We start from the raw sequence: 25,055 nt of genomic DNA, 5'->3' as shown, positions 1-25,055 counted from the left end.
AAAGAAAAGTATGAGCGTTGGCAGAATGCTAACAATAAAGCTCTATACTTCATGCTTTCCAGCATGGTTGACACCCTTAAAACTAGGTTTTCTAAAACCGTAAAGGCTGCTGAAGTTATGACGAAGTTAACTGAACTATTCGGTAGGGCATCTCTTCAGTCTCGCTTTGACGCGACTAAGAAATACATCAATGCATGAATGGAACCCCATCAGAATGTGCGTGATCATGTTCTCCTAATGGCAAGTTATTTCCAAGAAGCCCATGATCATGGTGCTAAAATGGATCACACTACTCAAGTAAGCCTTATCTTGAATAGTCTGACTCCATCATTTCTGCCCTATATATCAAATTATGTCATGAATAAAAAGGACATAGACTTTCATGAGTTAGTCAATGACCTTCAGACATATGAAAATTTGATTGGAGGCCCCAAGAAGAAAGGGGGTAAACCTCAAAATTCTGGCAATGGTAATGGGACGGTCAAACCTGAGGCAAATGTTGCCTCTGCTTCAAAACCCAAATCTAAGAAGAAGTGGAGAAACACCAAGAAGCGTGCCAAAGCCATGAAAAACAAAAAGGCTGCTGCTTCTGGTGATGCACTAAAAGGAAAGTGCTTCTACTGCAATGAGAAAGGTCATTGGAAACCCCAATGTCCTAAACTTCTTGCAAAGAAACAAGGTATTTCTTTCTATAAACTTTAAGAGTTTTAGTGAATTATTATCCAATTGGATTGTGTTTCTACTGCAATGAGAAAGGTCATTGGAAACCCCAATGTCCTAAACTTCTTGCAAAGAAACAAGGTATTTCTTTCTATAAACTTTAAGAGTTTTAGTGAATTATTATCCAATTGGATTATTGATTCTAGACTAACTTTGTTTATTTGTTTCTTCTTCTTATAGGCCAAGCTACTTGAACTCAGATGCTATCTTAATGAGTTGGATCGGAAAGCTGGACAAAAGGGTGAAGATCGTCTAAGATGAAGATGAAGCTCATTTATCTATTTTTGAATTAATTGTTTTAGTTTAAAGACAATTTGGATTTCGAATTTTAGTTTGGGATTTTTATCCTTGTTTTCTCATATTGTTGCAATACGTTTTTTTTATTAATAATATTTTATTTTCTATTCAAACAAATTGCAATTTATGAGATTGAGCTTCATTTACTTCATTTTAAACCACAATTACCACATTATATTTATATGTTTGTATGTGTAAGTGTTTTTATTATTGATACAAATTCTATAATATTTACAACTCTTCATAGAGTTATATTAAATAAACACTAGAAATTATTTCTATGTTTGTTAATAATTGTTAATTCTAATACAATTATTGAGAATTTGTTTAATAAAAGGATCTTTTGATCTGATAGGAGTGGAGAAAAGTTAAGAAAACTATGCAGTTCAACGATCTTTTATATCTAATGAACTTTGGATTGTATTCAACTCCACATAAACTCTATAACACTTAGAGAATCATGATCTTTATAACCTTTAGGGGTGGATCATAATCTCTATATACTTAGCTTTAAACATGGAAGTAATATAATGAATTAGCTTTTATTAATATAAATCCTTGATCTTGATTGTATGTTCCAATTTAGTTTTACTGTTGTAGTAAATAATGATACCTATAAAAGTTCTTTGATAATGTATCACACTACCTTAATTGAGTGGGAGAATTTTAAAATTCTTTACCCATCTTCATTAGGTTGACACTTGTGATAGGAACTTAAGAACACTACTGAAAAGCAAATCTAACCATTCATGTGGATAGATATAACTTATCAAAATTGTGCGAATAAGATAAAAGAATTCTAGTTCAGTCTATTCGAATGACTTGAGCCAAGATTTCTTAATCCTCATAACATTTTATGGTATCTTAATTTTGATTACTTAATCTCTAGCAAGTATTTTTCACTTCAAATACTAGTCTGCTATGTTGATGATTTAGTCTTAAAAGAAACTTAAAGTTTCAGACTAATACAATAAGTCACAACTAGATAACTCTCCAAACAATAAGAGGTTAAAAGAATTATTTAACCAGACATCTGCTATTGAGTGGGAGCTATCTGAGATGTAATCAAATAAGGAACGTTAGAAGATATTCAAGAAAGATTTATGAAAGTGATCTATATGTTAGATATTAAGGAACTGTTTATCAGTTATCCTTATATCTACCCCAACTCATTCAAAATTTTGAGACGGTGGTTACTCTGGGGGTGGAGGAGTTATTCTATAATAATTCAAGCTCTACCAGAGAAGATTTATAACTTTGTAAATTCGAAATTACTAGAAAGTTATTTTACTGAAGAAAAGTCTACACTGTATTATCTCAATTCCATATTTTAAAATATGAGAGATATGTCTTCTGTTTATTCAGATGTACTTTAAAACAGTAAGGATTTCAGTATCCCTTGATGAGTAAAGCATATAGTAAAGGATGTTTCATAATTTTATTTATGAACTTGTTTCCAGAAGTTTGGTTGGATTCAAATATACTACACTTGATCTCATGATCAAGACATCATATTGATTTATTTGCACAGTTTGTTTTATGTTAGTGCAAGTGGGAGTTTGTTGGGTTTTGTGCCCTAAATAAAACCCTTTACAATCTGATTAGTTATCAATATAAGAAATTTGAAGTGATTTATGTTCGCATGAATTTTACATGCTAATGGTTTAATATGTTTATTACATTTACACACAAAATCTGTTAAGTCCAGATCATATGTTTATTCACAATTACAATATTGTCAACACAGTGGAATGTGATTGTGATTATATGAATCAAAAGACTAAGTCCCTGTTTCATCAGTGTTTTGGATTTACACTGATGTGATAATCAGCGATGATGTGTACTTACACCTGGAGTAAGTGTTATGTTCTTTCCACGACATTGGTAAAGTATACTAGTTTCGAATGTATGGAGTATACATTGGACTAGACCGATATTGAACTTAGTTAAGATATTATAAACTTACCGTTATATCTTTCTAAGTCAATATTAGTAGTTGATATTAAGATTAAAAGAATCTAAATCCTGATATGCTTAGGCTCAACTCAGGAGTACTATTCATGTTCTTTGATTTATTAGTTAAGCCTACTTTTGGGTCAGGGTGATACGTATATTTTGGGAACATGATAGTATGATTGAGTGGGAGTGCTGAACATAAATATGGAATCTATAGCTTCTACTGGTGTATAAAAGTCAAGTGATGATTCCCTTCGAGCTTAGCTAAATAGAAGTAAATGGATGAGCTCTTGTTTAAGTGACTAATTCTTAGATCACTAAATATCATTTACAGGTAGCTAAGTGTTTTAAGGGGCAAAATACGTTGAGGGGTGAAAACGGTAAAATTATCCCATCTCGATGTAAATCATCTATATAGAGGATCTTTGATCACAATAAGATTATAACAATGGTTAAATGAGATAGCATATCTATATCGTGGAACATATAATATGCTCTATATAAGTCTGAGAGTGCAATTCTAAGTTCTAAGAGTGGATTCAACGAGGAATTAATAAGTAGGGATTTACTTAGTAAATTCGGTTCACTTATTGGAAGCTCAGCATATAGATCCATGGTCCCCATTCTAGTTGAGACTATACTGCTTGTAAGACTCAATAATTGATTTGTGATTAATCAATTATAATTCTAAAGTTAGACTATGTCTAATTTGTGAATTTTCACTAAGCAGGGGTGAAATTGTAAAGAAAATAGATTCTAGGTTTATTTATTAATTAAGAGACTTTATATGTCTAATTAATAATTAAATTAAATGAAAATATTATTTAATAATCTATTTTAGTTATTAAATAATTAGTTTTGGCATTTAAAAGGTTAGAATTGGAAAATTGGCGTTTTTGAGAAAATAGAAATAAAAATTGTGAAAACTGCAAAAACCAAGTGGGGCCCAATAAACACCTTGGCCGGCCACTTAAGCAGGTTTTTTCAAATTGATATTTTCATTATTTTAATGCCAAATAATTACTAACCTAAACCTAGTAGTTGCCTATAAATAGAAAGTGATAGCTCAGTCAAAAAGATGCTTTTTGGTCAGACAATCAGAAAATTGCTTTTTTCAGAAAAACTGAGCCTTCCACTTCTCTCTCTATAGCCGACCCTATACCTCTCTCTTCTCCTCTTCATAATTTCGAACCTTAGTGATAGAGTAATGCCCACACACAGCAAGTGGTACCTCAATCATAGATTGGAAGACTGTGAAGGATCACACACAAAGAGAAGGACATTCGGGCTCAGATCTTGATAATACTCTGCGACAGAAAGGATACAAGGGTTAGAGATCTGAGTGGAAGGAGACATTATTCCACTGCAACCAATGTAAGGTTTTCTTAACTTTATATGTGTTTAATTATCGTTTTAGAAAGTTCATATTTAGGGTGTTAAATAACATACTTGTGAGTAGATCTAAGATCCTGGTAAAATAAATTCCAACAAATCATGCCCAACTAGTTACAAAGATAATCAACCCGCACCCCATTCAAAGCCTTTGTAAAAATATCTCCTATCTGTTCTCCGGTCTTCACATAATCTGTGGCGATCAGACCTTGTTGAATTTTCTCACGAACAAAATGATAATCAATCTCAATGTGCTTAGTTCGCTCGTGGAACACGGGATTTGAGGCAATATGAAGTGCAGCTTGATTATGACACCACAATTTGCTAGAATAGAAGTCTTAAATACGAATTCAGTCAAAAGCTGATAAATCCATATTACCTCACACACAGATTGTGCCATAGCCCTATATTCTGATTCAGCACTGGATCTAGACACAGCACTTTGTTTCTTACTCTTCCAAGAGATCAGATTGCCCCCAACAAATACACAATATCCTGAAGTGGATCGTCTGTCTGCCTTGGAGGCTGCCCAATCTGAATCAGAGAAACACTCTATCCGGGTATGTCCATGATCCTTGTAAATAATACCTCGTCCTGGTGCTCCTTTCAAATAACATAAAATTTGCTCTAGTGTCGCCCAATGGTGAATTGTTGGAGAAGACATAAACTGACTAATGACACTAACTGGGAATGCAATATCTGGACAAGTCACAGTTAGATAATTCAACTTTCGAACCAATTTGCGATATTTCTCGGGATCTTCAAATGGTTCTCTGTCACGTGTAAGATGCACAGCTGGATTCATTGGAGCATTACAAGGTTTTGCTCCTAATTTTCCTGTCTCAGTTAACAAATCAAGTACATACTTCCTTTGAGACAGAAAAATACCTTATTTACTTTAAGTAACTTCAATACCCAAGAAGTACTTATGCTCCCCTAAATTCTTCGTGTGAAACTGGGTATGAATAAAAGACTTAAGGGATAAGATGCCTTCAGTATCATTTCCAGTAATAACAATGTCATCAACATACACTACTAACAAAATGATGCCAGCAGTTGATCTTTTATAGAAAACAGAATGATCTGACTTACTTTTCAACAAACCAAATTTCTCAACAGCCTGACTAAATTTACCAAACCAAGCACGAGGGCTTTGTTTTAATCCATATAAAGATTTGCGAAGATGACAAACTTGCCCTAACTCTCCCTGAGCAACGAACCCAGGAGATTGCTCCATATACACTTCTTCCTCAAGATCTCCATGAAGAAAAGCATTTTTAATATCAAGGTGATGCAAAGGCCAATGATGAGTAGCTGCCATGGAAAGGAACAGTCGAATAGATGCGAGTTTAGCAACAGGAGAAAAAGTATCACAATAGTCCACTCCATAGGTTTGAGCATAACCCTTGGCAACAAGACAGGCCTTTAAGCGAGCAATTGTTCCATCTTGATTGAATTTAACTGTAAACACCCATTTGCACCCTATGACCTGTTTTCCTTAAGGTAAATTAACCAAGACCCAAGTACCATTTGCAACTAAAGCATTCATCTCTTCTCAAAGTACGAACAGATACATTAAATTGATTTTAAATCTCAGCACAAAAAGAACAAAATATAGAAAAACAACTCAGAACGATTTTTCATTAAATATAACCAAGCTACACGAGAATAATCATCCACAAAAGTAACAAAATACCTGAATCCAGGTTGAGACAAAATAGGAGAAGGACCCCAAACATCAGAATGAACTAACTCAAAAGGAACATTAGCACGTTTATTGACTCGAGCACTCAAACTAACACGATGATGTTTGGCAAACTGACATGACTCACAATATAATGAAGACAACTTACTATATTGGGGACAAAGTTTCTTGAGCAAAGGAAGAGATGGATGACCCAAACAACAATGAGCCTCAAAAGCGGAAGCAACACTCGAACAAGCAATAGAGGTTGGTGGAAGTGGGTTAAGAACATACAAGCCACCAGATTCATGTCATTTACGAATAATCTTCTTCGTCATAAGATCCTGAAACACACAATGATCAGGAAAGAATGAAATGCAACAATTTAGATGACGAGTGAGTTGACTAACATAAAGCAAATTAAAAGACAAATTAGGTAAATGTAAGACTGATGACAAAGTGAGTAGAGATGTAGGAATAATAGTGCCAAATCTAAGAACAGAAGGTGGTGATCCATCAGCTAAGGTAACAATAGAAGTGGGACTATGAGGCTGAAATAGTTGAAAAGAGACTGGAATTACCTGTCATATGATTTGTGGCACCAGAATCAATGACCCATTTTGAGATTTAGAAAGAAGGCATGCACTAGAGTTACCTGAATCGGCAATCGCAGCGACAGAAGGAGATGAAGACTTAAGTGTTTCCTGATACCTTGAGAACTTGGCAAATTAATCAACAGAAATAAGGACCGATTTGTTAGATGCATCACTAGTGCTTACAATATTAGTAGAGTGTTGTTGTCGATTTTTGAACTGTAACTTCCTACACTCAAACTTGGTGTGACCTGATTTCTTACAATAGTTGCACATGATGCTTCCAGAATTTGGTGTTCGATTATCAGGTCCTTGTGAATTACCTCCTTTGTATCCACTTGGAGTAGAGTTTTTTCCCGGTGCAGAATTGTTACAACTCACTAAGGCACTATTAAGAGGAGCTGAAGAGATAGTTTCTGTGCGAAGAACACGAGTAAACACATCTTGTAAAGAGGAGACATTAGAACCAGAGAGAACTTGTGACTTTGCAGAGTCAAATTCAGATGAGAGTCTTGCAAGAAAACTCATAATAGCCATCTGCTCTCGTTGGCGCTGTTGAACTTTCACATTAGGACTAAATGCCAATAACACATTAAGCTCTTCATATATTTTTTTAAATGTCATAAAGTAACTCATAAAAGACTTATCTTGTCTCTCCGCACGATAAAACGCTTTGCAAACATCATATATGCGAGATATGTTATCTTTAACCAATTCATAATGATTAATTAAACTAATTACCTCATTATCGATAGAATTTCGAATTTGAAGAAACAAGCAAGCATCCTCACGAAGCCATACTTTTCTTGAATTGTCTTTTTCTTTGAGAGGATCATCAGTCAAGTGATCATCTTTGTCAATACTCCTCAGATACAGTCGAATAGTCTTACTCCATTCCAAATAATTCGAACCAATCAATTTATGGTTCGTGATTTTAGACATCACGGGAACCACATCAGAAACAACAATTTATTTCGAATCTGATTTTATCTCTGCCATAATCTCGAAAGCAAAAACAATTGAAAGAGAAAAGGAAGAGAGCAAACTCAAAAGAATAGATACCCAAACACAAAGAAGGCAAAAGTATCAAACCACAAAATGCCAAGAACCGTCGAAGACCGATGCAAGAAGGACGGCAGGAGTGTGACGGGTGTCGACCGTCACTGGAGACGATGCCAGACGCGCCCTCACACGCCGGCGCATGGGATGCTGGGCAACTGCAAACGGCAGCGCGTGGGGCCCAACACGATGAATCTGGACGCTGAAATTTTGGGTTTGGCAGTGCGATGGCTGGGCAGTCCTTCTATGTGGGCGGTGAGAAAATTTTTTCACTCCAAATATGGTTTCTGAAAAACAACCCTAAACTCAAACCCTAATCTCTTTTTTTTTTTTATGAACCCTAGTTTCAAATTTCAAATTATAATTCTAACTCTAATGCTCTGATACCATGTAGAGAATGGTGAAAGAATTATGTATTGTATTCCATAAAATAATATATATTATATACAAAGCTAGGAAACTAAATGGAAAACTACTAATTACAAAATAAGAAACTACTAAATACAAGTTACCCTAATTTTTACAACTAATATACAACTAATATTCTAACAATAAGAATAAAAATAAAAATAATATTTAAATACTTTAAAAATGCAATCAAATAGAGAGAATAGAATAAATTATTTTTATTTATTTCATTCTATTTCATTACCTACAACTATTAACGTTACCTAAAGATAAATATAATTTAATACAATGTATATACTAACACGTGAAGCACGTGATACTTGACTGGTTTAAAATAAATAACAATATTAAAAAAGAATAATCATAATCATTTCAAAAAATAAATTCTCAAATTTTTAAATAGTAATTTTCATATTCCACATCCATCCATCCCTAAATAGGACAAAAGGAAAATGAAAAGAGTGCCCTGGTAAATTTGATAAGATAAACCAGTCCATTTGTTTCTAAGTTGGTTTCTTCAACTCGAAATTTCGGGTTGGACTCCAAACTATTGTCTTTAAAAATATATTGAACATGTAAAAAATGTGAGTTCTAGCGACTCTTAGCACTGTGGTGAGGTGTGGTTTGTGAAGAACTAAGATTGAAGGTTCCAACTGAAAGAAAGACTGGAAGGGATAATGTGTCTTCCTTCTCACGTTGCCAACGCTGTCGTTTTACAAATGGGGCACAAGTTTTTGTGCGTCAACCATTGTTTTATGCAATGGCTATGGAAATCGTGGCCGCATTCAAGTGTTCCAATATGATCTCCTTCTTTATATTCCTCCTGCATATATAGTAGTATATAATTCAACCAACCAATAAAATTAAAATAAATATATATATATTGAAATTAGCCTCTTAACAATATTTGAGGATCATGGAAAGCAAGAAACACTATTAATATTTGAAGATCATTACCTGACACACACAACATGGTTCGGCCTCTGATTGATACTTTTCTGCTATAAGATACTTCTTTTGCTTCAATTGAGTAAGTATCTTTTCTTCGCTTAATCCGGTGCTCACATTTCCGATTCGCTCTTCAAGAGCAAGCAGTTCCTATAATTACACCATGATTACATTAGTGAAACAAGTGTAAACATAAATGAGTATGAATTAAAATTCTGTTCACATTTTAGCTTACCTCATAAGACATGTTATCCACATCTAGTCGCATATCCCTATGACGATCATGTATATCAGCCACTCCCATAAAAACAGAGGGGTCAAGTATCATAACGTCCTGACCAAAAAGCAAAGCATTGTCCATTTTCAGATCACAAATTTGTCAAGAGTGTGCAAGAAGTAAAATTTAATAGCTTTTTAAAAGTCATCCTTAGGTGCTTTGACTGTGGCAATAAAAGGTAAAGAATTGTGTACTCGTTTAACCCACGAAAGAGAAAGATCCAATTCTCTTCGGAGCTGATGTGGTGAAAAATGTGAAGTCCAATATGCTCCCTGCTCTCTAAGCCCCTTCTGAATACTGCCTATTGACTTTCTAATCCAAAAGGCTTTTAAAATATACGAGTACCAATTGCTGCCAACATCTACAAGCCTGCCTTACGGAGGAAGATGTATCTCTGGTCTAAAGCCAAGGTGGTTGTTAAGATGTCAAAAGTTGTTGGGCCTGTTTTAAAATGATCAATTTCTCAAGATTTTAACACTCCACTCAGATGGAATGCAAAGTGTAAACCACTTATCAACGGCAACAAACATCATAGGATAATATAGGAATTAGGTAACAGAATGTCTATCCATCTCTGGGCTGATAGAGAATTAGAACACATTCAAGCTCTTAATTGCTAACAATGCATTCAGTCAATTTAGCCAGAACCATCTGTTCTACAATAAGATAAGTCTTGATGCAGAAACAAAAAAATTCTTAGCCATGTTATGCGTTCTAATTAGTAGAGATTTCAATCTAACCTCAAATAGCAAACTCTCGTCCCTCTGCATGAGACCAAGGACATTGCGAATCTGCTAAAATAAGGATAAACAAAAGAGAGAATACAGTGAGCTCCTTACTAAAACAGAAGTAACATAATGGAAAAGAATTCTTCATTTACTTCTTACATAAACATATACAATTGAAGACATGTCACAAATGTGTCCAAGTACCACACCAAGATACTTGGCACTTCCATATAAAAATGTGTGCATACATGGATTAGTCTGAGTGCATCGGGGAAAAAAATACTTAGCAATCAATCCTATACCAAACACTGATCAATCCAGCAATCACCAAATATTTTGTAAGAAACCAATGTGGGATTAACATTATATCGTGAGAAATTATTGCACACTACAGTATCACTTTTGCACGACTATTAGAAGAACAAACTAATTGCATTAACGTAAAAAAAAAAAGTTTTAATGGAGCACACCTCGGATACAAGCCTGCTGTTATTTCCATCAGCACCAGCACCCAAACTTCGAAGAGAGTAGTGAAGTCCCAACCCATTATCATTGTGTCTCTCCATCCATGATGCTGACCTTGGGTGCAAATGATGACCATCGTAACTAGCTCCAGGCGGAAAAACAACCTCCGGTGAAGAAGCAAGTTGACCAGGACGTAGTGGCAGATAATTACTTCTTTGCCCACCAGGCTCAGTACCAACAGAAGAGAACAAGGATCGGCGGAGATACTCAGAAAATCTACGAGGATGCTGTGGAGTAGAATTGTGATGGGAAGCCCACACAGGAGCAGATGACGGATGAACATTCGCGCTTGAACCAGCCCTTGGTGTAGAAACAACATTTCCCGGAATTGATAAACTTGGCCCAGCTAAACTTCTATTTGCTGGATGTCGAACCGAATTTCTCAATTCAGTTGCAGGTACAAATATAGGATGATCCAACATGTTTCTTGGCAAACTTCTATGGTTTAAATCATCAAGTTGTTGTATGTCTCTATCTCCAAATGCAGCCGAGCGTGATGAACTGCCATGTCTTGAACTAGAACCTCCATTCCATCTTAAAGATTGTACATTTTGTGGCAAAGGAGGAACATCCATCATAGCAGGCTGGCTTTGGTTATGAATAGTATCTACTACTGAGGTTGGCCTTAAGTCCAGACTATGATCAACTGGAGTAAGACTCGATTGGGATGCAGACATACTAGAACGCCTAACAGTCCTCCCTGTCCCTGTTGAGAATACCGGGGCAGCAGCATTAGGTTGATTCAACGAAGTTGTCCTAGCACGGAAGCTTCTGCGAGAGCTTTCCGGAACATTTGAATCAAGAAAGTTGTCAGAAGTTATTGTTCTTCCACCTAATCCAAGTCTGGGGTTCCCCTGTTCAGAAGCATATAGGCTGAGACTGCTGGGAGCTACATTATTTTGAGCAGGACCTCCAAGCCTTCCAATACTTTCTGCAGGCTGAAAGTAGCTACAACTTGCACTTGTAGAAGATTGTCCAGCATGTCCCTCGATAGCCTTTCTTTTACAAGATATCCGGCGACCTTCCAATGAACTTTGCCTGCCATCATTTTCCTCCACTGAAAATCCAGCTCTCCTAGAAGGAAGAAGAAAAGGATCAGAAACACTAATAGATCGATTCTGCTCCATATCAGATCCACTAACTTTGTATGCATTAGGAAATTCCAAGACTTGGCTCCTAGTGCCACCACGACCCACAAAACTTGCTGCATTTAAGTTAACATTTGAAGGAATTCCCACCTCGGAATGAGAACTTTGTGCAAATATAGGGTTCAAATTAGTGTCAGCTGAAGCGTAACTAGAGGGTTCATGGCGCCGCTCTTCTAACCTGGCACTAGATACAGCACAAGGACTTGAGGGTGGCCACCCAAGTTCAATTTTACGCTCATTAGTACCAATTTCAGTCTGTGTATTGCTAGAACTAGCTTCGTGTGAGCACCACCTGCTCATGTTATGTCCATCAAGGTTCATAGAATTGACAAAAGCCATATTCATATCACTGGGTGGTAATAAATAGTCTTGAATATGGCTCTCCGGGGGATTACGCATACTGTTCCAGCATATCTGCTGATCTATAGTAGCATTATTTGATGTAGCTCCAAGCTCGAAGTCAAGCGTTTCAGGCAGAGAACCGATAGTACCCCTTTGCCCTTGCATTACAGCTAAAAAGATTGCTTGTAAAACACCAAACAATTCAGAAAGAATTTCACCACATACAATCTGCAATCAGGAGCAGATCTGATGAAAAAAAAAAACAGGAACGTGAGTACAGGATTAGAATTTTAATCCATCAAAGAGCTTAAAAAACACTTCCCCTGAGAATACACAAATTATAAGAGTTACAGCAATCTAATTCAAACGCCAAATAAACCAAGGAAAATGAAATTTAATTCTCCCAAAGGAAAATCCCCTTGTGTTCTAACCAAACATACGGTAAATTGGAATCACGAGCAGCAGAGTAAAACTCCACCATCCACCATTACAAGGGAACAAAATTCAAATAAAAAGAAGTGGTTATCCACCATTACAAAGATGGAGTATGAGCTTCGAAACGGATAATCTATAAACCAGGAAAAAAAATCACATGGAAACGGTTTCCGGGTAGAAATACAAATCAAAAGATGGAGTGAACGACTTATATAACTAAAGTTTCATATGGCCTTAACCTAATATGTAGTCACATAGAAAATGATTGAAAAATAAAAGCCAAGCAATACAACTTATTTTTAAGAAACGGACAGCAAACATGTGTCCGTAGAACTGTGATTTACGAAAAGAAAACTAGAGCAAAATTCATCACCAAATTTCTGAATATGTTAAAGTTCAGAAGATTAACAGAGCATAATAAAATGATAAATTGAAAAAAAAAATAATAATAACGTAACTTCAAACTCAATCTTACCACCAACCGATCGCAAAAAAAACAACAAAAGTGAATAAACCCAGGAAACTTACATACCCAGTTGAAGTTACTGATCTATCTGGAAACTATGAAGAAATCAAAGGACTGAACCCCAGTAATTTGATAAAAAAAATGATCGAAACTCTTTACTCTTGGTTTCTCTTTCTTGAGAGAAGAAAGAGGTGAGAAAACCGAAACTAGTGAGCAATAAGAGAGAAAGAGCGACGTTTTGACAGATTGTGTGGACAAACAGAAATAAACAATGGTGAGAAAAGAGGGAAAAAAAAAACAGAAAGAAAGAAGGAAAGAGTGATTTTTTTTATTTTTTATTTTTTATTTTGATGGAACAGAAGGAAAGAGTGATTAAAGAATAGGTAGTGTTTTTAATTTACAAAATTACCCAGAAGAAAGAGATTGCGGAATTAATTTAGTCATACTATCGGTTTTTCCAACAACGAATTTAATTAAAATAAATATAAATAATAAAACAATAAAGAACAAACATCAACATTCAACAACTAGTTGTAGAGGACCAAAGATGTGCCATGTTTAGAGTTGGGCCACTAACCAATTTTAGCAAACGAGTCATCCACACGTAGAGTGGTACTAGGGTTGCTCTTGGAACGAGGTTGCCTTTGAGCCGCCCTACTACCACTGGTACTGCTACTAGTGAACAAATTCTAGAATACGGGTCTCGTGTTAACTAGGAAAACAAAAGAGACCTTAACTCTGAGGTTGAACAATTGAAAGAGATTGTTGCTCAAATACAGTGTTAACTTGCTGGAATGAAAGATGCTATCCAGCAAGCCCTCCTGCAACAGCACGAGGAGTTCGAGGGATGGTTCGTTGAACACTTGAAGGCCCTTGAAACTTGCATGGCTGAAAGCGAAGGTAAAAGGGCACACATTTCTCAGGAAATTAGAGATGCATCACATCAAAGCAATGTGGGTGCACCACTCGATGACCCTCAAAAACCTTGATCCTCATAAGAGATGCAGGGGGATTTATTTAATAATTATGATGGGTCATATATTCAAAACAGATGGTATGCTTCTAAAAATCATCAAGACTCGTGTGGACTAAGAGATTCCATTCCACCTCGTAGTGATTGAGGCAATAAACATCAACTGTCTATTGAAGCAGGGTAGTCAGTTGTGGACCCTCAAACGGTCACACGAGCGCAACTAGATAGCCTACTCAAGATGGTGAAAGACCATGTTGCTTGTGGAGGTTTCGAAGACATGAGTCTCGATAGACACAAAATCTTTCCACTTTTGAAAAGGGTCATGGCATTAGTCATTCCACTGAAATTCAAGATGCCAAAATGAGATATGTACACTCGTAAGGGAAACCCTTTCTCTCATATCCAAAATTTTGAAGTACAGACAGACCTACAAGGTATCCTAGATGATTCTCAGGGCCAGATCTTTCCAGCCACGTTATTAGAAACAACACAGCAGTGGTATCTTAAGCTCTCCTTGGGATCTATTGATTCTTGGGAGGCATTTGAAAGAGGATTCTATGACCAATTCTCGCCATCTTACCAAAGACCAATCGAGCCTAATGATTTGATAGACATTAAGACGCAAATGTTGAGATTTTATGTCCTAAATAAAATCCATCTCAATATAATTTTATTTACTAATTAATAAAAGAAAAATCATTCTATGTTGTTTGGTTCACATATTACTTTCATGATTATATGTTTGATATATAATTCTATTAAATCCCAAATATATTGTTACTCATGATTATAATATTGTCAAAATAGTGAAAACTAATCATGATTATTGCTTCAAACTATTTAGTCCCACGATTTATCAGTGTTCAAGATTTACATTGATATGATAATCAACGATGTGGTTTACTTATACTTGTATAAGTGGAATGTTCTTTCCAGGACATTACCAAAGTAAACTTGTATCAGATGTATCAGCTATATATCAGATTGTACCGATATTGACAGTGGAAAAAATATTATAAACTTACCGTTATGTCTTTTCTAAGTCAATGTAAATTAGTTGATCTTAGGTCAATTAATCTTAATTTTGAGTGGTTAGGTTCTAACTTAATTGTATTGTTAACTTGAAAAAATTTCCTGGTGACATGGACATCAATGTTTGACATGTGGCATGAAGGATGACATCACGGAGTTGAGTATACCTGAGTCATGGCACTCAACCTTGGAGGGGACCCTAGCCTTGTGCCCAAGTTGACTCCGAAATCTCCGGATAGAAGTTCAGACTTCAATAATTTGAATCCAACCCAATATCTTTTAGTATTTTGTACCATGAAGTCATGGAGCAACCTAATCCAAGCCCAGAAATTACACGAACCTGCAACCCAGAAACCAATCTAGGCACCTAGGGTTTCACTCGGCGCCCAAGTTGACATCCTCAACTAGGGTTTCTGTAACGCCCTAATGCTAAGGCACGCTACAGTGCTTTTTCAATTACAGTGCTGTCTTTGCTAATCAAAGAATTTCCTTGAAAAACGTGTCAAATTAAAACTTTTATATTAATTAATAAACTTTATAATTTACAAAACTATTTACAAGTATCGGGATCTCGTTTAAAAGCTTTTATACACAATATTCACTATACCGATGCACTCTGTACCATTTTGTACAAGTGTTGGTAGTGCAACTAACATTTTAAGCATGCATATACACATAACATATACATACACTCAGATATTAATACCACACATTATATACAGTTCTTACCTTCTTTCCAGATTCAAGTGTGCTGGCCGACCTGAACAGAAAGTCTCGTGCTAGATGGATGCCCTAATCACATAATGAAATCGGGTAAATCACATGATCAAAAACCCTAATTCGGGAAACCCGAACCCACAACCCTAGGTTCTGTTATACTCTCTATGGATTATTCTAACTCAGGAAGTAGGGAATCACCCAACTATGGCACGAATTGGATGAAAATTGAGGAAATGAGAGACTCGGGGAACCCTGCCAAAACCGGCTAACCGGTTTTACAAGTACGTGTAAAACCGGTTACCCGGTTTGCACCAGTTCACCCAAAAAATCTCATTTCTTGCTCAAAACTCCACCAAACATAACCAAACCTTCCAGAGTACCTAATTAGGGTATACACAACATATTCCAGCCAATAAACCACAGAAAAATCCACTGAATCAAAACATGCCATTAAAGATCAAAGTTTAGGTTTTCAAACCCAAACTTGCATAAATCTAATTCCATAAAACCGAACCAGCTACAAGAAGCTTAAACCAACTCAAATGAACCTTAAAATTCAAACCCTAAACATTTTTAAACCTAACAACCACCAATTAACAAAATCACATACTCAATCAACCATAAAATTCAAAAACTAAAGGAGGGTGGTACTAGGGCTTACCTTGGCTTCAAGAACCCTTGAATATCTATTGAATTTCCAAAAAAAATAGCTAAATATCAGATGGTTTCTCCTTGGTTTGGTGCTGCTCGAAGAGAAAGGGAGAAGGAGCAAGGGTTTCTTTTGATTTTTTCCTCAATTTCCTTATATTTTTTTTTTCTAAAATAAAACTAAGGTTAAATGAATTAACCTTGCTGAATATTTTAATTGCTAGGTGTCACATGTCTAGGCAGCCACCTAACTCTCCATTTAAATAAAAGACCAAAATGCCCTTTAACCTACAACTTAAGCATTTTTAAGGCTAGGGGTAAAATGGTCAAAAACCATAACCCCGCGAAATCCCGGTATTTTATTTTCTCCAAAATATTTCCCACTAAGAAATAAGATTCTAAACTTACCCATGTGATCAAACTACCCATCTATCACATTTTCCGTTGTCGCCGAGCAAAAATTACAAAAATAACATATTTCACATATAAGTCAAATAATACTCTTAGAGTTTAATAAAATCTTCGGAATTGAGAAATTATAATTCCAATGCCCATTTCTAACAATGGGGTCCGCAGATAATTAAATTCATAAATAATTATAAAAATGTCAGAAATTAGTGCTAATTGCGTTTACTAATCCCAATTACTATTTCATCAAAAAATCCCAATTACTAAAGCGGTCATTACAGTTTCAGTTTTTAGGACCAACTTAGTAAAAATTGTTCAAAACTTACATTGGGACATCAATTATACATTCCATGAACATATTTGAGGCATCAAAATTAGAATCAGAGCAAGTTTATTTTTGAGCACTTGGGGCACCGAGGCCTCGAGCACCCATTGCGCAGGTTGACAATCTATCAATCTAGGCACCTTCTAAGTCTCCAATTGGAGATCTAACTTTTGCATCAAATTCATCTTCATCAAAAACAGGGAAATAGGTCCTTTTAGAGGAAAAACAACAATTCCTGGGCACAAATAATAGGGCCCAACACCCAGGTTGACACTTGGGGCTGGCCTTGCGCCCAAGCTGACATTTTATCAACCTAGGCCATTTAAAATGGAGTTTTTCAAGAATTCTTTTGAGAATATTCTCCATCTTTATAAAATATTGAGATTCAACTCTTTTGAAGAACCAAACGAAATTTTCGAAGGGGCAAAATTGGGTCCACTGCCCAAGTTGACATTTTATCAACATGGGTTGTTTCTGATCCAATTCAACAAAAAGTATTTCGAGCTTTTTTATGTCATTAGAAATAATGAAGATTCAAGTAAACTTGGAGAGAAAATCACAAACTCGAGTCCCTAGAAGTAGGGCCTAGCGCCTAAGTTGACAATCATCCTGAGATGCTTCCTTTAATTGCTCAAATGCCAAATCTAATGTGACCATTGAATTAAGCATGGTCATAAACAGGGGAGGAGACCCCATCCTCAAGTTTGGGAAGTATCAAAAATAGAATCCTAAGAGCTTAGATGAAAGGGCCCAGTGCCTAAGTCAACAAATGGCCTGATGCGCTGGGTTCTGCTTATCACTTGCTGATCCTGTTTCGACTGTGCATCTAGTTTTTCATAAATACAATGATCTATAAAGTTAGAGAAATCAAATTCGCAACTTTTCATTTCTTATTTCCATCACTCCCAAAAATGAAGAGTTTGGAGATCTCTAGGAGTGTTATGGAATGATATAAAAAGACTAATTGTGGGATCAATGGCAGAATTCTTGGATCGAGCAAATATATTTATCAAGCTCGAAGAAGAAGTACGATGTGTAGATACAGTTGGACAAAAGAAAACTCAACAACACATCACTGCAGTCAATACATCTTTCCAACTAGACTAGAATTCACAAAATCTTAGTAGTTCTAATCATGGTGGATAAAGGTCACACGATGGCAACAGACAGGGTAATGGGAAGAAAGGCAAGTTCAATGGCAACTCCGAAAAACATCCTCGTGATAATGCCTCAAAATTCACTGCATTCACAATCCTAACAGAAGACATAGAGACAATCTATCAACTACCCAGTTTATGGTTCCATATAAGAAACCCTATCCCATGAAAAAGGATATGAGCAAACGGGACACCACCAAGTTCTGTTGTTTTCATACAGACTACGGCCATGACACAAATGAATGCAACAACTTAAAGCGGGAAATTAAATTTCTCATCAGAAAAAACAAACTGTACTTGCAAAAATATGTCAAGGTCGACCAAGAACAAAGGGTCGCTCAAGTAGGTACTAACTAGAACCAGTTGATGCCCCCACTAGTGGATAAATGTCTTCAAGTAATCATTGAAGGCCCCCACATCGCTGGAGATTTGGGAAAAGCTAGAGAAAAGTATGCTCGAGCCTTGCAATATGAACAAAAGGATGCAGTCCTGGCCGTAGAGAAAAGAAAGCCTAGACAACCGTGTGTTGAAGAACCAATCATAGCGTTCAGTGAAGTAGATTCTAGCCACGTCATTTTTTTGCATAACGACCCATTGGTTGTTGAAGTGCGAATTGCAAATAAAATGGTGGTTGGGACAATGGTGGATAATGAAGCTCCCTCAAATATTCTATTCAAAAAAATATATGAGAAAATGGGGCTTCAACTTAAAGTTTGATTCCTTGCACTCATTTAGTCTACGAATTCTCTGGCCAAAACGTTGCACCACTTGAACAGATTTCCCTACCACTCACAGTAGGACAATCTCCTACGAGCACAATAGTAATGGCACAGTTCTTAGTGATTGATGTCCCTTCAGCTTTTAACGTCATGTTGGGCCGACCAACCCTATATGACTTAAGAGTGGTCACATCAGTCTTTCACATGTGCATTAAGTTTCTAACAAGGAGTGGAATAGGCTGTCTAAAAAGAAACCAGAGGACTGTAGATGAATGTTATAACCTTGCTCTATCTAAGGCCAAGAAAGAAGATACTTACAGCTAGAGTTCAGAGAAGGGAAAATGCATTGCCCAATAGGAATTCACCGAAGGCAGGGACGAAGATATGGATCCCCAATTTAGGGAAACAAACACAAATTTTAGGCCAATGGATGAACTAGAAGAAGTGGAGACTGATCCAACCGTGCCAACCAGGAAACTCTAAATTCGTAAAGGTTTGTTGCTTGAAATAAAATTAGCCTTAATAAAATTCCTAAGAGCAAACCTAGAAATTTTTGCCTGGTCACATCAGGATATGGTCGGGATTGATCCAACTGTCATGTCTCATGCCCTAAATATTGATCCAGACTTTCGTTTCATCTAGAAAATGTGCACAAGCACTAAAAGAATAGGTAGAAAGGCTCCGCATAAACAAATTTATTATTGAAGCTTTCTACCCAGCTTGGGTGGCTAACCCCGTAATGGTGCCCAAGCCAAACAACAAATGGTGAGTATGTATTGACTTCACCGACCTTAATAAAGTGTGTCTAAAAGACTATTTTTCACTTCCAAGAATAGATCAACTTGTGGATGCAACAGCCAGGCATGAAATCTTAAGTTGTATGGATACGTATTCATAGTACAATCAGATAAGAATACATCAACCTGACCAAGAACACACAAGCTTCCAAATAGACATTGGTCTATACTACTATAAAGTCATACCATTTGGTCTCAAGAATGCTAGAGCTACCTACCAAAGGTTAGTCAACAAGATGTTCAAAGACTAGATTGGATGAAACATAGAAGTGTGTGAGGATGTCATGCTCGTCAAATCTAGGAAGGCTGGGGGGCACATAGGGATTGCTTCAAAATCCTCAGAAAATACAACATGAAACTTAATCAATTAAAGTGTTCCTTCAGGGTCAGCTTGGGTAAGTTTCTTAGATTTATTATTAATGCACGTGGAATAGAAGCTAATCTAGAGAAGATTCAAGCCCTCCTGGATATGAAGTCGCTAACAAAATTGAAGGAATTACAAAGCCTAACTTCTCGGATAGCTGCACTCAGCAAATTCATTTCAAAATTAACAGAGAAGTGTGTTCCCTTCTTCAACATCCTTCGAGGTAACAAGAAGTTTGAACGGGCAGAGGAATGTAAGAATGCTTGTCAAAAATTAAAAAAGCAATTTCCAGAACCCCCGTACTCTCAAAACCTTTGGACAAAGAAGAATTAGGGATATACCTAGCAGTCACTGAATACGTTGTAAGTTTCGTGCTGATAAGAGAAGAGAACAATGTTCAATATCTAGTTTACTACAGCAGCAAAAGACTAGTTAAGGTAGAGGGCCGGTACCTCCTAATTGAAAAACTAAATTACTATCTGATCTTAGCCACAAGAAAGTTAAGACCCTATTTCCAAGCTCATCCTGTTTATGTGTAGACCGACCAACCTTTATGCTAAATTTTTCAAAAGCCCGATGCTTTTTGATGGCTACTCAAATGGGCTATAGAGTTTGGTCAGTACGAAATAACTTACCAGCCCCGTACAATAATAAAAGGGCAAGGTTAGGTTGATTTTGTGGCTGAATGCACGGGCAAAGAATCAGACAGTTCAAAAGACAATCCTGAGCCAGACTAAAGACCAAAAAAAAAAGCATCCCCACTAGAAGAAATTGAAAAAGACAAACTTATCTAGAAGTTGCTTGTTGACGGATCAGCCACTGATCAGTTATCCGGTGTGGGAATTGCTCTCATCACACCTGGGGGCAACCTTTTCATGGAGCAATTAAATTTGGATCTAAAGCCTACAACCACGAAGTAGAGTATGAAGCACTCATTGCTGGGTTAAAACTTACATTCCTTAACCTGGACAGATAGATTTACTCCTAGCACCCCAGAAGGATTGATATGAAGCTCTAGGTTGTACATACATAGCAGGATGTCCGAACAGAGTCATCAATGGACATTTGACCAACTTGATTATGTGATCAACTTGCATGCACCGGCTAGGGGATGTGAGTTGTAAATTTCAGTAGTGATCGATAGTATCTTCAAACTTGCATAACACGGAGTAATCCCTTCTTCTATGGGATTGATTAGTACCTCTAGAGAATAAAGGTAATCAACCTGGATTTTTCCAATTCCTTTAATGTAATTATAGAAACATATTAATTTCCTATTTTATTTCTTATATATTAAGAGAAACTATACCTATATAATTAACCTCTATAGATTAGTGGTTTCATCTCACTATTGAGGGAGACGGATTGAATCAGAGAGAAATAGTGACTAAGAGAGAATTAATCAGAGATCTTTTGTAAGAGCTTTTAAGGAGAAATATTTTATTCTTTGTCTTACAAGTCAATATAATAAAAAGAGGAGTAGGCTATTACCACTATCACGGGGCCAAACCTCTAGAAATTTTGGTCTTTTTTTTTACTTATTGTTCTTTGCATCCTATTATTTATTTAATCTAATCGCTTTAATTAAGACTCAATATCTTTAGCTAGAAGCGAGATTAACACTCATGATTTTATTTTTATATATATATGAGATATTGCCTGAATGGATGTTAAAATATTGAACTGTCAGTAGGTGAAAGTTTGAAATTTTATATTTTGGTGGTGGATAGCTAATGTGGTCATTTCAAGCGATTAACTAAACTCTCTCAACAAGCTTGGCTCTCTCTCTCTACCCTCTCATTCTCGATATTTTAAATTTAATTATGTAACTTTATATATATATTTGGAAGATAAAGGAAAAAAAAATTACTTGAAACCAAAAAAGAAGGAAAAAAAGAACAAACAGAAAAGAATTAAAATTATAAAAAAAAAAAACGAAAAAATATATATAAAAAATGGGGGAAAAAGAAAACAAAAATAATAAAGCAAGCAAACTATATATATAATAGAATGATAAATAATAAGTAGAAAAAGATAAAGAAAAAAAATAAAAAAACGCAAAGATTGAAAAAATGAAGTAAAAAAATGAGAGAAATAAAAGTAGATTGAAAAAAAATAAAAAGTAATAAAATAAAAATGATGGAAAATTAATAGAAAAATAAGGTGAATGAATTAAAATAAATTAATAAATAATTAAAATAATAAAAAAAGTGAAAAAATAATAAAAGATAATAAGAAATGCAAATTTAAAGATGTAGGGTACTCAAAATTTATAAATTTAAATTTAAACTTTTAAATTAAGTGTTTTAAAAATATGACAAATCATATACCATAAAAAATTAAAAAATTAGAAATGTTGCAAAAAAAAGACCAAACAAAATGTTGTAATATTTTTAAGTTATTTTTACTAAATTTGGAACTTAAGACCATTGCATATATTTTTTTATTAAAATCAATGCCATTCTCCATGCTCTTTTTCATTGCAAAAGGTCCAAACGTGTTTGGAGGGCATCTTCATTCTTCCTTAATGAATTTTTGTCAAACCAAATGAGTCTCAAAGAATTATTATTGCATGTTTCTACTGATTAGACTTCTCTCCAACTTGAGCAGTTTGCATGTATTCTTTGGGGCATTTGGAATGAGCAGAACAAAGAACGACATGGATCCAAGTTAAAGCCAAAGCCTTTTGATATCCTATTATATTTTGCGATGTCTTATTTAGAATAGTATCATTCTACTAGAAATACATCTAATGATGTTTCTGTTCAACCATCTTCCACAACAAGAGATGTCCCATTGACTCCTCAATGGATGAATCCTCCATCGAGTAGACTGGAATTAAATACCGATGCTACTGCTAACACAGTGACACAAACATTTGCCTTTGGTGCAGTACTACGTAATTGTAGTAGTGTGATCATCGTTGCTATGTCAAAGCCTTTTCCAGGTTGTTTTCTATAAGATTCAGTTGTTATGTGTGGCAAATTGTGTTGTTCTGGTCATCTATATATTGGCTAGTTTCATCTTGTCGTTTTAGCATAATATTGGTTTTTATTATTTCATCTTGACAGGTCAGCTTAGTGGGTTTAGCAAAACATTGGAAAACTATCATTCTTTCTGTACTGAGTTGTTAAGTTCGTTGTTATTGAGTTGTTAGTATATAATCAGGGACTACCAATTTTCTAACTAACTCTTCTTCTTTGATTGGATATTTTTGCTCTGCTAGGGAAAATCTTTTCTTTGTTTTTCTTGGTTAATTTACAGGTCATTGTTGATTGGATCTTTAAGGGCCAAAGGAGAATCAGTGATCTATTTTTGTCTGAAGGGAGTTCAGATCACGTTGCTGAAGGGATTTTAGCTACGAGGAAGCAAAGGGATCTTGACTTTTGAAGTCTAAGGAGTCTTAGACTGTTTTGGGATTTGATAGTGATCAAATCAGTAGGGTAACCCTTGTATGAGTTGATGTTAGATTAATTTTGAAAAATTATAATCAAGACTGGATATTGTACTTCAATTAATTCATAGTGAAGGTTATTACCCTGGTTCAAGGGAACCCAAGAAATAGTCGCCTGGAATGAGTTTCCAAGGTCGAGTGAAGCTTGTAAATATGTGTGTCTTTTGATTTATTTCCTGCAATCTAAGATAAGAATTGGGTCTTTAAAATCAACTAAGAAGAAATTGACACTGTTAGGTTTTTCATTTGGTATCAGAGCTAATCTTTCTCACGATTGAGATTGAGATCTTGGTGTGTTGTGTATTTCTTTTTAGTTTCTACAGTTTTCTTGATTTGTGTCTCTTTATGTGCTCATAGATTGTTCTTTTCTGTTCTTATATTTCTAGAAAACTAACTGACCTCGAGTTGCGTGTCAAGGTATTACACCTGTGGTCTTTTTGTTTGTGTGATTGCAGGTTAACATGAAATGGAGATGTTTCGGGAAGGAGGTTCCACCTCACGCCCTCCCATGCTTAAAGGAACCAATTACTTGTACTGGAAAACCAAGATGAGGGATGGTTGTCGTTGAGGGATGATGAAAGAGTATGGATGGTTGTCATTGAGGGATGGTCCCTTCCTTCTGTTACTGATGAAGAGGAAGAAAAACTAAAGAAAACTAGTGATTGGAGCATTGACGAAATGGAAAGAGCAAACTTTAACTCAAAGGCTCTTCATGCTCTCTTTAATGCAGTTTCGACTAATCAGTTAAAAGTTATCTCAAACTATGAAATCACCAAGGAGGCTTGGGAGAAGCTAAGGATCATGAATGAAGGTACAAAGGCAGTCAAGAAAGCCAGATTGAGAGCCCTAGCTAAATCCTTTGAAAATCTATCAATGGAAGAGGATGAGTCAGTTACAGAATTTCATGCTAAGATGTGCGATATCTCAAATGAGTCTGATGCTCTGGGGAAGGTGTACTCAAATAAGAAACTTGTGAGAAAGGTTCTTGGAGTTCTACTGAAAAAATTCATGTCCAAAGTTACCTCGATTGAGGAAAGTCATGACATTGAAGCCCTTGATCTTGATGGACTCATTGGTTCTCTTCACAACTATGAAATGACATTACAAAGATGGTCTAAGGGCAAGAAACAGAAGGATACCAAAAAAGACAAGAGTGAAATGGGAGTCGCATTTGTTCATAAAGAGGAAACCAACAAACTGAGTAAATCACCCGAGTGCTCAGTGGATGAAAACTTTGCCTTACTTGCAAAAAACTGTGCCAGATTCCTGAAGAAGAGCTTTAAGAAAAATTCATTTGTTGGAAAAGAAATTGCTAACAGCAAAAATCAGCCCAATTTCAACAAAGCTCCTCAATCAAGTGAGAAAAAGGACAGAGGTATTCAATGTCGTGAATGTGAAGGTTTTGGTCATATACAGGCTGAGTGTGCTAGCACCTTAAAAAAGAAGAAGGCCCTTGTAGTGACATGGAGTGATAGTGATG

The 25,055-nt window shown here is 35.8% G+C and overlaps 1 protein-coding gene across 7 annotated transcripts; it reads right to left on the bottom strand.

The window, feature by feature from the left end:
- Positions 1 to 8,479: 8,479 nt before the first annotated feature.
- LOC115712223 (probable E3 ubiquitin-protein ligase RHG1A) lies at positions 8,480 to 13,384 on the bottom strand. Of its 7 annotated transcripts, none has more exons than XM_061107124.1 (6): positions 13,045 to 13,384; positions 10,533 to 12,323; positions 10,075 to 10,125; positions 9,293 to 9,391; positions 9,067 to 9,207; positions 8,480 to 8,932 (listed from the first exon to the last, which is right to left on the bottom strand). In XM_061107124.1, exons 2-6 carry the CDS (start codon positions 12,240 to 12,242, stop codon positions 8,801 to 8,803), a joined length of 2,133 nt encoding a protein of 710 aa, XP_060963107.1. In that variant the 5' UTR covers positions 12,243 to 12,323; positions 13,045 to 13,384; the 3' UTR covers positions 8,480 to 8,800. The 7 variants fall into 7 exon arrangements, 6 of the variants coding, with proteins under 6 accessions (XP_060963107.1, XP_060963106.1, XP_060963108.1 ...); XM_061107123.1 differs by having other exon boundaries at positions 10,075 to 10,128; positions 13,045 to 13,379; XM_061107125.1 differs by having other exon boundaries at positions 13,041 to 13,344.
- Between the last annotated feature and the right edge of the window lie 11,671 nt (positions 13,385 to 25,055).

The sequence above is a fragment of the Cannabis sativa genome, chromosome X, assembly GCF_029168945.1.
Source record: "Cannabis sativa cultivar Pink pepper isolate KNU-18-1 chromosome X, ASM2916894v1, whole genome shotgun sequence".
In the NCBI taxonomy this organism is placed as follows: domain Eukaryota; kingdom Viridiplantae; phylum Streptophyta; class Magnoliopsida; order Rosales; family Cannabaceae; genus Cannabis; species Cannabis sativa.
The sequence above is the reverse complement of the archived record's forward strand: the minus strand, read 5'-3'. Positions and strand labels throughout refer to the sequence as shown.

Bases quoted from the DNA above. Each gene is read 5' to 3' on its own strand.
- LOC115712223 (XM_061107123.1), bottom strand. From the start codon at position 12,242: ATGCAAGGGCAAAGGGGTACTATCGGTTCTCTGCCTGAAACGCTTGAC. The intron at 9,392-10,074 runs GTTAGATTGAAA...CTTTTTGGTCAG, and splicing joins ACGAGAGTTTGCTATTTGAG to GACGTTATGATACTTGACCC. The intron at 8,933-9,066 runs GTAATGATCTTC...CTATATATGCAG, and splicing joins AACCATGTTGTGTGTGTCAG to GAGGAATATAAAGAAGGAGA.